This window comes from Typopeltis vanoorti, chromosome 23, assembly GCF_054136105.1.
Source record: "Typopeltis vanoorti isolate ZY-2024b chromosome 23, IOZ_Tvanoo_1.0, whole genome shotgun sequence".
In the NCBI taxonomy this organism is placed as follows: domain Eukaryota; kingdom Metazoa; phylum Arthropoda; class Arachnida; order Uropygi; family Thelyphonidae; genus Typopeltis; species Typopeltis vanoorti.
The window spans coordinates 23,041,894-23,054,925 of record NC_143571.1 but is presented as its reverse complement, the minus strand read 5'-3'; the positions used below and the strand labels follow the sequence as shown (position 1 = coordinate 23,054,925).

The window sequence follows — 13,032 nt, the reverse complement described above, 5'->3', positions numbered from 1 at the left end:
TACAGCTTTAAATAGAACATTATTAACAAACTGATCTCTGTTAATAATGTTAATAATTAATTGTCAACAATTAACTTTTGTTATGTTAATAGCCGCAGACAAAAGTTTTTTTCCCCCTTTAGAGTAGACAGATTGGATCTTAGAATATAAATTTTTAAAACCGATCTATTTTCCAATGGCAAGTAAAAATGACCCATTTTTACTTGCCATTGGAAAATAGATGTTGTCATCTTCCGAGTTAGTATTGTATTGTCTTCTGTGATGCACACATAGTAACAAGTTCTACATTATTGCTTTCGTCGTAATAAAAAAAACGGTGGCTGAACACTTGGTAATTAGAGTCTGTAGGCGAAAGCTGTACTGTTTCCAGACGGGGTTGGAACGGTTTAGCATTAGGACAGTTGCCAACAGCTCCAGTGGTTGGATATCTTATCAGTTATTGAAATTGTGATACTGTGCTATGAAAAGGCTCTTAGCTATGAATTTGTCAAGGGCATTAAAAGGCTAACTACGCTGCTCTGTGTTCCTTAGAGACCAAATTTTGTGTTCCAGAAATTCGGTCAGCAAAGGTCGTTTCGAGTAAGTCTGTCATGTTTGTTAACTGTTGGAAGAGACAATTGCATCCAGACAAGTCAATAAGGTATAAATATGGAGCTCGAACTGTTTTGGAAGTTTCCATGAAACAGGTTTAGAAGCTGCTAAAATATAATTGCGAAAGGAACGTGATAGTTTAAGACAGGATGTCTTTTAGAAATCGAACTCGTCTGCAACAGATGTACTTTAAAAAAAAGTTTCAATTTCTTTTTTTTTTCTTTTTTTTCCATAAGGTTACAAAATGGTACTAGTATGTTAATGACGATGGCGAAACTATGATATTTCGGTCCCTTTATTTACCGTTCTGGTTAGTTGGACCACAAGGACAGGCCAGCCTATAAGTGGCAAAAGGGTTGAAAATATGAATAACTCTTTTGATTACTAATTTTTTTCTTTTTTTTTTAGGTATTCTAAAGAACATTTGGGAAATTAATCATGGAAGCGTTCACAACCCAACAACGAACTAAATTCATGTAATTTTATTCTAAAAATCAGATCACTTTTGGAGAGCAAATAATTTCACAAGAACAGCAATTAATTGGCAAACAAATTCTACAGATCTGACTGCTCCAGACTTCTTCTTATGAGGTAACCCGAAAGAAAGAGTGTGTGAAAACGAGCTGCAGACAATCCAACAGCTGAAGAAAAACATTCGAGAAATTAGGGCTCTGCAGACAGAAACGTTAACAACCGTCATGGCGCATGCCATAGAAAGGGCCCTTTATTATCCACTACCAATTAATGATCTGTAGTTCAATATTTCCCAAAATGGAAAGCGTTTTACGCGTCAACATTTCCTTTTACGCGCTGCGGTTTTTCATAACTAGCAAAAAATCTTCAGGTTCTGTATTTCATTATAACAAAGACTAATAAAAATAATTAATAAATAAAAAAAGTTATTAAATGTTTAAACACCTTAGTGACAAGGGATTGGTTTATTTATTTTTTCGGAGTTAATCCGTTTTTTTGTCTAATCTGAGTTTCCACTGCCAACTCATGACCTGCGAAACTCAATTTCCCGAAGATATCGACTCCAACACCCTCTTGTACTTGACTGTGTACTGTAAATGTAAACTATTCAATTTCAGAGCAGCACAATACTTCTCGGAAGCTGTTAATTCTATTAGCACTTGTGAAGCTGCTAATATGGTAAAGAAGACCTACCTTTATCACGTACCCGAAATCTGTCACGTTGAAATGGTTACGATAGAAGTTCGTTCTAAAATGTAAATAAAGAAAACGGTTCTATACAACTATTTAAATATTTATGCTGTAAATGACATGAACGCGCGCGCGCGCGCACACACACACACACACACACACACATAAACAAAGTGCGTAAAACAATTTAATTCTGTGACTGAAGATAGCAAGTTCTGAACCATCTCTTTTGAAAAGACCAACAAAAGAATATCGAATAAAAAGGCCGATTTATTCTATTCGAAATAAACAGGAACATATTTCATTCTGTAAGGTTTGTGGTGAAATGAGGCTTGGGATGAAAGAAATCTAATATATCTCAAGACACTAGCAGTTATTTGATTTATTATGATAGCTCGGTCTCTATGGAGAGCAGATGTTCAGACAGCAACTCATCTTCCCACAATTGTTATGAATCTTTGGGAATTGAATATTCCCATTTGGATTGTAGTGACACGCGTAGGAGCTTGAGATTCATGGCTTGTATGCGTGCGTGCGTACGTGTGTGCGTGCGCGAGCAGTTTCGTTTTTCTTTGACAGGATTAAACAGGATTAAGTGAGTTCCATCATCACAAGAGATCGCCTCAGTAGTTCATTCAACTATCCTAAATGTACGATAAATTTAGGTTGAACGAACTTAAAAGTCAGAAGAGGACATCTGGACTGCTAATGTCAGCAGCGAGATATCCTAACACTGCGTAACCTTCAATTTTTTGAGGAGTATGATTCTTCGAGATCTTTAATTCCTCTGGTATAGAATGTGAATTAACTGCAGGTCTGCTCATCACTGGCGAATGGAAGATATTATCTCTTAGTCGTCACTTGTGAAATTTTAAAAATTTGCAGTAAAAAAGGCTAATGGAAAAATTAATCGAATATTTCACGTTAATTATAGATTTATAATAAATCATTCAGTAAAATGACCGGATATACGAAAGAAAAATAAACACATTGATAGTATAGCTTATAAAAAATATATGTACAAATTAATAAAAGTGTAATGAAAGAAAATACACTGAAATGAAAAAAAAAAGTGTGTATGATTCGTTAAGTCCGCTACTGTTCAACATTGTAATGAACGAAATAATAAGAGAATTGAAGGATAAGAACTTAAATGGAATAAAAACTGATAACATTTCTTATAGTTCTGCTATTGCACATCTATAAGGCAGGTGGAGAAAGGCTTCCAATCCCAGCGATTGAGATATTGTTGAACCAGATCTGCCGTTTATAGCCCGGCACTGTCTAGAAGCAAGCGCACTGCAGATTAAAATAAATGCAACAGGCGTTTCTCTTGTATGAATACACGCAAATGGTGCAACGTGTGGTTGACTTGACACGTCTCCTCTGTAGGAAATGATATATATATATATATATATATATATATTTTTTTTTTGTTGTTCAAAATTTGGCCATTTTGACCCATATCTCATCGAACTGTGCTCAGAGTATCAAGAGGATCGGGATTGGCAGTGCACGCCTGTACGGAAATCACTGATTTTTGTGAAGAACCGGATCGGTGGTCTACAGTAGGTGGTGTCAGGAACACCGTGACCGGACACTGGAAGAAAGACTGGAAAAAAGTCATGTGGTTGACTAGTTAGTTACGTACACCTTGTTATGTACAGACGGTAGGCAGAGAGTTTGGCGGATGCCCTATGAAGCAGTGAACCCAGCTTACCTTTGCTTCTGGAGGTGGTGTCATGGTGCAGGCGGAGCTATTTTGTTGATACGTTCCGAACCAACAGAACATGTCCCCCTGATATTGCCGGAAGGTCGGGTGTGCTCTGAACATTGTTGCCGATCAAGTCCATCTTGCAATGTTGACTTTTTGTGCAGCAGGTGACAGTTGTTTCATTGACAACGCTACTGTCCATCGCGCCAGAATGGTTCAGCGAGCATGCAGCGACTCCACCATCTTCCCTGGCCACCACAGACCCTGGATCTGAACCCCATTGAGAATGTATGGGGCATGATAGAAAATCAGATCCAGGAGCAAATTCCTCTTCAAATCTGAGCCAATTAAAGAGTTCTCTGGTGAACGCCTGGTATGTTGTAGACGTAGATGCAATGTGGAATCTACGTCATACTCTCCTGTAAATTTTCCGGCTAAAGGAGATCCAACACGGTATTAAATAAACATTTCTAATTCGGTAGCTGATGTGTGCAGATGAATGGTTACATTCCTAATCTTAACTAGCATATAACTGGTTAGATTTTTTAGTCGATATAGAGTTTGTTTTTAATTAATTACGGATCGACTGAAGAAAGGTATAAACTTTTCTCTAGAAGTTGATTGTATTCCACTACAGGATCTTTTTCCAACCTTTCGTTTTGAAAATATTTATCTAATTAAGCATATTTGTAATCTTTTTAAGGAAGCGGTTTTGAGTGAAATAAATATTTTAGAATCTATTATAATAATTATTACTTTTGCGGCTATTTTGCCTGTTTTTGTTTAGGAGTGCCCCTTTTTTAATGTCATTGGCTCAAGAATTTTTAGGGCATTGCAGATGTATTTTAGAGACAAATATACGTAGCATAATAGAAGAAAATCCACACATACTTTTTCTTGGATGTTGTTGCCTGTCTTCTTTCTGCAGTGTGCCTACTTCTGCTGTTATGGTGTTGAAAGGGGAGTGGGGGGGGGAGCTTAGATGAAAAAGATGAAAAAGGGGCTGGAAATAGAAACTGTTTTTTAGAAGAAAGGGAAGGGTTTATGGGTAAAGGGGGCCGGGAATAGGGTTGACGGGGGTGCGAGCCGTTTCGACAGCGTGGGTCGTCGTCTGAACTCATGGAGGAAGTGGATACTATGTCGTGTCGGCTTGGTGTTTCTGCCTTCGAAGTGTTTGTGTTGTCGCCTATGGATCGGAGTTGTGACCTAATTTTTATGTCGTGGAGCTTCCAACACTCGGATATTATGTAGGGTCGGTGGATGTTGATTGAGTTCTCGTCACATTTGATGGCTATCGTTTCCGATATTCTAAGCATTATTTCGTTGTCTTGTCTGTCTATTATGATGGGCTTGTCGATTTGTGGGGTATTTCTGTTCAAGGGCGTGAACTGCTATTTCTGTTTCCCCTGTACTTTGTATTCTATTTTTCTTTTTGATGTTGCGTTTTTTAGTATTTAAATGTTCTGGAACAGGGATGTTACAGTCACGGAAGTGTTCTTGTAGTCTTGCCCATAAAGATCTGATGGTAGAACCTGTGTAGGCAGTGGCGGCCAGGACATAAGAACTGCGACACTGCAGCACCCCCAAGGAAAAAATGAAAAAAAAATAATAAATTTTGTTTGTGTTTATAAATAATAACAATGCTTGCAACATTATACAAATGCAATACCACATGTTAAAGGTTACAGCTTATGTTTCGACAGTGATTGAATAGTTAATAATTGGAATTGTTCAATTAACGCTTTAGATTACGAAACAAATGCACTACGATCTAACGCAGTGTCGAAATTATCACGTTCGACCAATCGCAGCCAGACTCGTCGATATTCGTTTGCGCTTGTGATTGCACGTTACAAGGTCATTCCGACACTGTTTGGTTGGGCAGTGTATCGTATGCTTGCGCGTTATTTCTGTGAGATACGAAACTTTTATTATTGGTGTTTGTTCGTAGTGAGGGTGAAATATTTTTAATAAAGCAATTTTTTAATATGTAAATTTATTTATTAATAAATTGGTTACTGATTAAAAAAAAAGAATTTATTTTTATTTTTATTATTTTTTTTATTTTGTATATGTAGCACTCCCACTTAAAATTTTCACCGGCCCCCACTGTGTGGTGATATCACAGTCTTTTTGGCAGAGAAATTTGTAGACTACATTGTGGTGTTCTAATATTTCTTTGTGTGTGTGATGTTTAGTGGTTTTAGAAAGTTTGTCAATTTTTGGTTTGTGGTGAATACCAGTTTGTAGTCAGTATGTTTGAAAATGTATTTGTAGGCTTTGTATGTGTCCGGGATGTACGGCAGTTTGATAATTTTTTCTGTTGGGAAGTTTGTTTTGGTTTTGGGTTGTTTTGCTGGGTTTTAGCTGTTCTGTTTGCATAATTTATTAGTTGTGTGGGATAGTTGCGTTTTTAAAAAATCTGTGTTAGTTTTATGTTATTTCTTTGTTGACAAAAAAACTAACACAGATTTTTAAAACACAGATTTTAAAACACCAACATCGATGCACACTGCAGAAAGAAGACAGGCAACAACATCCAAGAAAAGGCATCTGCGAATTTTCTACTCTTATGGTACATATATTTGTCTCACAAATACATCTGCAATGCCCTAAGACTTATTGAGTAAAAAGCCAATGATATTAAAACTGGGGCACTCCTAAACAAAAGCAGGCAAACTAGCCGTAAAAATAATAGTTTTAAGAGGAGTAACATGGGAATTTTCCCAGAAATAATACCTATTATAATAATTTTGGTGTTTTCACTTTTGCACACAAAAAGTTACGAGTTTCCACAATATATTTTAATGACAATACATAAAAACGATTCTAATTTATGCCAGACGAGAAATTATATTCTTGCTTTAATCAAATATAAGTAAAATTTTCACGACTAAGTACATGTATGTACAGGTTGTTGACATCAGTTGCTTAAGTATCCAATAAATCAGAGCACGCTTCCTTTTGGCGTCTATTGCTATGCATTATGGAAAAGACTACTATTTATTGAAGTGTTGCTAAAGTTTGGTCCTCTCCAAAAGTCTGAGTAATCTACAAAATCACTCTAAATATTACTGAGTAAACAACTAAATCAATAACGCGGTTAATGTTTTTTTTTTTTTTTTTTTGCTTAGATGGGTGAAGCAATAATGCTTTTCATATTCCTTGTTATCTGTAGCAGAAAATTTAAGGATGGGGCCATATAGATCTATAAGCTCCGATCATTGCAGGAGAGTAACAGCAATAGCCGGGCCTCAGTTAAATCTTCATTGGCTATAGCATTGCCATCCATTACCCTCCCTGAGTACCCATTTTAGTCGCCTCGTACAACATGCATGGCCTACAGTGGGGCTGATACAAGTAAAGCCCTTTCTAAAAATTAAGACGATCCCCGGACCATTCCTCACGAGTGACCGACTCAGTTCGTTCTACTCAGTGAGCCCCCCCCCCCCACACACACACACCACCACCACTGAGCAGAACTGCTCATATTCCAGGGAAAAGCATCCACCGACAAGGCTCGTCACGGGCAACGCCAGAGAACAACCTTCCCAGAGACTCAAAATGCTCTCTCAGTGCAAACTCTCCGAAATCTAATTCCCCCCCCCCCTCACTGGGAGCAAAATTCCCGAAGAAACCTAAGAGAGTGAAACATTACGTCCATTTTAGTCACCTTTCAGTTTTTTTTAGTTGGCTTTACTTAATTATCGCCCATGCATGTTGATGCATGGGCGATAATTAAGTAAAGCCAACTAAAAAAAAATTAGTTAGGACGATCCCTAGACCACTCCATAGTGGCCGAAAGACCGTCCATGTCTCAGCGTTGGTTCCACTCAGTGACGGGCTTCAACACCACCGAGCAGAACCGCTCATATTCCACGGAAAGGCGTCCACCGACAAAGCCCTCAGCGGGCCGTGCCAGAGAACGCCCTCCCCAGAGACTCAGTATGCACACCTCCCGAAATCTAAGCCTCCCCTCACCGGGAGCGAAATTCCGGAAGAAACCTGAGAGAGCAAAACTCCCGAAATTCTGCGTCCATTTAGTCGCCTCGCATGGATTTGCATTGGTGATGTTTAAGTAAAACCGACTCTAAAAATTTGGACGATCCCTAGACCATTCCACAGTGTCCGAAAGACTGTCCAACTCAGCGTTGGTTCTACTCAGTGACAGGCTCACCCCACCACTGAGCACAACCGCTCATATTCCATATTCCAGGGAAATGCATTCACCGACAAAGCCACTCACCGGAGAACACCCTCCCCGGAGACTCAAATTGCTCACTGAAGGCAAAAACCTTAAGAGAGCGAAACTCTACGTCCATTTAGTCGCCTCTTACGACACGCATGGCTTTGCGGTGGCGCTATTCTTATCCCGGCGATGTTTAAGTAAAGCCAATCTCTAAAAATTCGGACGATCCCTAGGCCACTCAATCGTGGGCGAAAGACCGTCCATCTCAGCGTTGGCTCCACTCAGTTATGGCCTTCCACCCACACACCACCACCGAGCAGAACCGCTCAAATTCTGAAGAAAAGCATTCACCGACAAAGCCCCTCAGCGGGCCGTGCCGGAGAACACTTTCCCCGGAGACTCAAATTGCTCCCTTAAGGAAAAAACCTTAAGAGAGCGAACTGAAACTCTGGAATCTCTGCGTCCATTTTAGTCGCCTTTTACGACACGCATAGATTTACATCGGCGCTATTGTTATCCCGGCCACCACACGGGGTTGATTAATGATTTCTTAAAGTTAAACTTTAATAAGTTCTTAAAAGAACTGGGAGATGGACTGAGTCCTTGACTCTTCATCCCTTCATCTGATTGAAGAAAATCCGTGTGGATGGAGTGTTACTGAGCTAAAAAGCTCTAGTCATGGCTGGGTAACGGCAATAGCCGAACCTCAGTTAAAACTTCATTGACTACAGCATTGCCATTCGTTACCCTGAAAGTCTTAAAAAGGACTCATTTCTCCTCTCTGCGAAACATATATTTTCATATACAAGTAATAAAATGGTGTATTATTATATTATTGGAATACTCCGGATTCGATTAGTTTAAACGTTTTATAAATATTAAGAAAATGCATACTTTGATTTACAGTGTTTTATCATGGTGATATTATTTTTTACTTATATACTGAAAATATATAATTTCTGAATTTCATGGATAGAACGGAAAGACATTGGTCTTTCCGTTCTATGGCATTGGTCTCCATGGGCTGCTAATACAGCCTGTCTTATTCGAGGGAGAGACTCTTTCAGTGCTTGGAACTCAACAGGAGGAATTTTACACCATTCATCCGACAGAAACTGGATGAATTCGCCTTTGTTCTTTCTAGGTGGGAAACGTTGCCTGAGAGTTCGTTGCAAAATCTCCCATAAATGTTCTATAGGATTTAAGTCTGGCGATTGAATGGCCATGGCAGACAGCACACGTCACCGCCATGTTCCACAGACCACTGGGCGACCAAATTTGCTCGATGAATTGAAGCATTATAATGTTGAAACGTGACTGGAGAAAAGTGTGTCAACATGGGATGAAGATGATCACTTATGATTGAAAGATAACGTGCAGAATCCACTTTGCCTTCCAACACATCAAGTTGATCCAAACCATGCTATGTGAATGCACCGAAGACTATTACAGAACCACAAAACCTCTGACATTTGGAAACAAGCACTCTCACTGGTAAACTTCCTTCGAGTGACGTCACACACGTATTTGTCTGTTTACCGCAAAAAGTGTGAGCGTGGATTCATCAGACCATACACATCCCTCCACTGTTCTGTAGTCCACTGTGATCTTAGCATCATTGGACGCCACGACGTGCGTTGATGGGAGTGATCGAAAGCTTCACCAACCCAACGTAAGCTAACACAACCTTGATATCTAACTCTGTGTAGTTCCCAGCACAGAGTTTTTGTTGAAATGGGTTTTCTCATGACCGATGTTGACTTTTTCACACAATTGCTCAGCAGTCGCTTGCCTTTTTTCGTGGTACAGCGCACTAATGCTTGAATGTCCGTCTTTTGCAGTAAGCATTTTTGTCCACTACTGCATTGTGTTGATGTTTGTCCTGTCGACTGCCATGCTGACATAACCTTATGAGACTGTTCCTTGAATAACATGTGCAATTTTAGCTGTTCTGGTCACAGATATACCTGCCAGCCTGGCTCCAACAATCACGCCCCTTTCAAAGTCACTGAGGTTCTCTCTGGGTTCCGTTCTAACATGCAATAAATGGCAGGAGCCCTCCGTTTGCCTTTAAATACACGTCCATAGGAAGGTCAGGAGAACATTTGTTCAGTGTTTCCATTTTCTTTTGTAAAGCAAGTAAACTTTGCATTATGGGATACTCAAGCAAGTCACTTTGCTAACACTTTCAAGAATATAATCTCTTGTCTAGTTTACTTTACTTTGTAATCAAGTGGAAAAAAATTTCTACGACTGTCTATTTTAAGCACAATATATAAAGTGTTCAGAATTTTAAAAAATATATTCTCTTGTCAAACGAACTAATATATTTATATATACAATTGCTTCATCAGAGTCCCATACCTCCCCTGTCTCCATCGGGAGACGACATGGCATCTCCCAGTATGCCTCCTGTCTCTGAGAACGGTGAAGATCATCAGGTTGGAGCCACTGATCAAGATTCGGTAGAAGAGGTTCAAGAGAATAACGTGGATCCGGAAACGGACGGTGTAAGAAGTCTTGGTACTCCCGACACTGACGTAGGTGATGCCCCTGGGGATAAATCTGTCAGTCCTCAGCCACTAGACATGGCGCCTCATTCTCCCGAACAAACTGCGACGGAATGCTGACCATTAAGATAGAAAGATTATTTTACATTCTACACTTCTCTTCTGATTACCGTTATAGATCTGGAATAATTCTAAAAATAAAAAAATGCAATGTTAAATTAGAAAGAAAAAAAAGAGCTAAACTGTGATTCTTATGTTTATATAAGTGTTGTATTATTGCAAGTGCTTTGTGTTTATTTTTCACTCTTCGTTTCTTTTTTTTAATAGTTATCTTGTATAATTACCCAACCGTAACAACTCTTAGAATAAGCAAGGATAATATATATATATATATATTATACATAAATATTTATTATTATAGCAGCTTTCTCTTAACACTTTTGTCATCCTCTGATTGGCTAACCAAAAGACAGAGAGTTCCTGTTTCTATGGTTACATTTAATGACGTGACGTCACATCACTGTATCTAATAACTGTTGTGCAATAGTGCTTTTGTTGCTTTGTTGTTTCAGCTGGAGTAGACGCTATGGCTTTTAAAAAATGGATGACATTTGTGTTAAGATATATTTGATACATTTTTTAAACTTCCACTGTTAGCAAAGAGGTCAATATTTATCTTCATAGTCATTTTCCACAGAATTTAACACAAAGCTGATCTGCTTTCCATTTCAATTAACAATTCTTCTATAATAAGTTTGAAAATTACGTCGTTCCATCTACCGTATATCAATACATACGTGTAAAAACTAAATCTGGTGTAAATGTTTCTGGGCTTCTTCTGATTTTCTAATAGAAATAGAGTGAGTGCAAACCCTATTCCAAAGGGGACATGGCAGTTTATTCCAATTTTCCTCTCTTTATCCTCAACCTATAAATATATATGCAGGCCTTAACTAAAGTGATTTGTAATGTTTGATACTTTGTAGGCGACTTTGAACGAGTGTCGCGCACTCTAGTGGCAAGTTTGAGAAAGTAGACGCTTTTAAAAAAGATACGGGTTGGATACTGTTTCCTGATACATTGTAATGGGTGTATTGTGCGCATATGTAAATTCATAATTTTTTTAGGTGTTTTATTTAGATTATTAAATATTTTTAAAGAAAGCAACGAAGTTAAGGATAAAGAATGATGATTAAGTATACGGAACTCTATTTGTCTTCCCAGAAATACTAAAAAACAGATTCCTGCTGTTGACAGGTCAAATTTCGCCCTCTGGCTACTGATTATCCCTACTCCCCTCCCCCTAAAAAAAAAAGGGAAACTATGAGAAGCCAAATCAGTTTTGTTACCACCGACATCAGTGCCAATTACACCTAACTAGCGAAATATAATTTGGATTTACAACTGTCAAACTGCCTAGTAGAAGGGTTCAAACTTTGGGAATAAGCCTTGGATACAGTTCCTCAATGTGTTCATAGGTACTGAAACGCTACGCTAGCTAGGCAAACGGTTAAGTATTATATACTTGAACATTAACATTCAAATAATGTTAAAGAAGGCTATCGTTTCATATTATCCTTGTTAATTGTTATCCAAATAATTGTGTTCCTGAATACATTTCTCCATGTTATGTAAAGTATCAGTTTATTTAATATTTGGCTTCCTCTTCAGATGGGAAGGATGGAAATCCCTTGCCATCTGAATGTGTGCTTGTGTGTATGCGTGTGTGTGTGTGTGTGTGTGTGTGCGCGCGCGTGTATATGTGAGAGTCATGATTGGTCGATCCTTATTTGTTATGTATTTGACAAGCAAAAACCCATAAGTGCTCTACCTAAAATCGAGAAATTGAAGTGTCTGAAATTACTGTCTGTATATTTGGCATTTCGTTGGTGATACAATGCTATGGAGTATGTTTTGTAGAACAATAAACATGAAATGTCCCTCAATGTGTGGTCTGATTCTTTACAAGATGATTAACTAACATTGCTAAATAAAGCCTGTACATTGATATGTTAATTGAATTCAATTAAAACACACACGTTAATGCTATATTATTGAGTGAATTACAACAGCACCATCAGATTTATTTATTTTCGTAAAGATCCTTTATTTTCCTTTGATATGACGTATAAGATGTATAAGAGACTAAATAATAACAGACCTAAAAGAATATTTAAAACAAATATGTAATAGTATAAGTGGCGATGTCTATTATGGTAAGGGATGCCAATCATTCTTCTCTTGTTGTCGATTTATATGAATTTTTATGTCTGAATTTAAAGAATTAACAACCAGCAAAAATCACAGATAGAATTAACAAAAGTCCGCAGTTTAGCGTAATTAGTAAACACAGCAGTCAAGATTAAAGAGCCAATAAAATGTAAAAATCGAATATAAAGACTGAAATAGTCTGTCTGTTTAGTATTAGATTCATCCTTAGTATGGACTAGCTATTTAAATGGATTTATATTTTCCATGCTTATAATAAAGTTCAATACTTTTCATGTGATTAAAACGTAGCTCTTCCCATGTTCCTCTGTCGGATTTCGAATCATATTGATAAATAAATACTACAAAACATTTTTCAAGATATTTTCTTGTTAGACAGAATTAATTAACAAAACAAGATAGTAAGAAATCACCTGTCTTCCTAAACAGCGTTAAGTAGATATAAAAATGCAAAAAAATATAAAAAATTTAAAATACTGTATTTCTCAGTTGCTGAGCAGATTTTGCTTCCTAAACAATTTTTATTATTTATGAGCAGTTTCATAAATAAAAATTTTTAAGAAGGAAACATTACCTCACATTTTTTACGAAGAATTGTTCCAGGACTTTTGTTTATTATTTAAAGTAAAAACATA

General features: G+C 37.7%; 1 protein-coding gene across 4 annotated transcripts in view; it reads left to right on the top strand.

Moving 5' to 3' along the window:
* The window catches only part of LOC150093687 (uncharacterized), a 90,458-nt gene extending 78,344 nt beyond the window's left edge, over positions 1–12,114 (top strand). For all 4 annotated transcript variants that reach the window (XM_090413093.1, XM_090413091.1, XM_090413092.1 and 1 more), the window contains one exon: positions 10,013–12,114. In XM_090413093.1, coding sequence (XP_090269219.1) covers positions 10,013–10,288 — 276 coding nt within the window. In that variant the 3' untranslated portion in view covers positions 10,289–12,114. The remainder of the gene's footprint in view (positions 1–10,012) is intronic.
* The last annotated feature ends 918 nt before the right edge of the window (positions 12,115–13,032 follow it).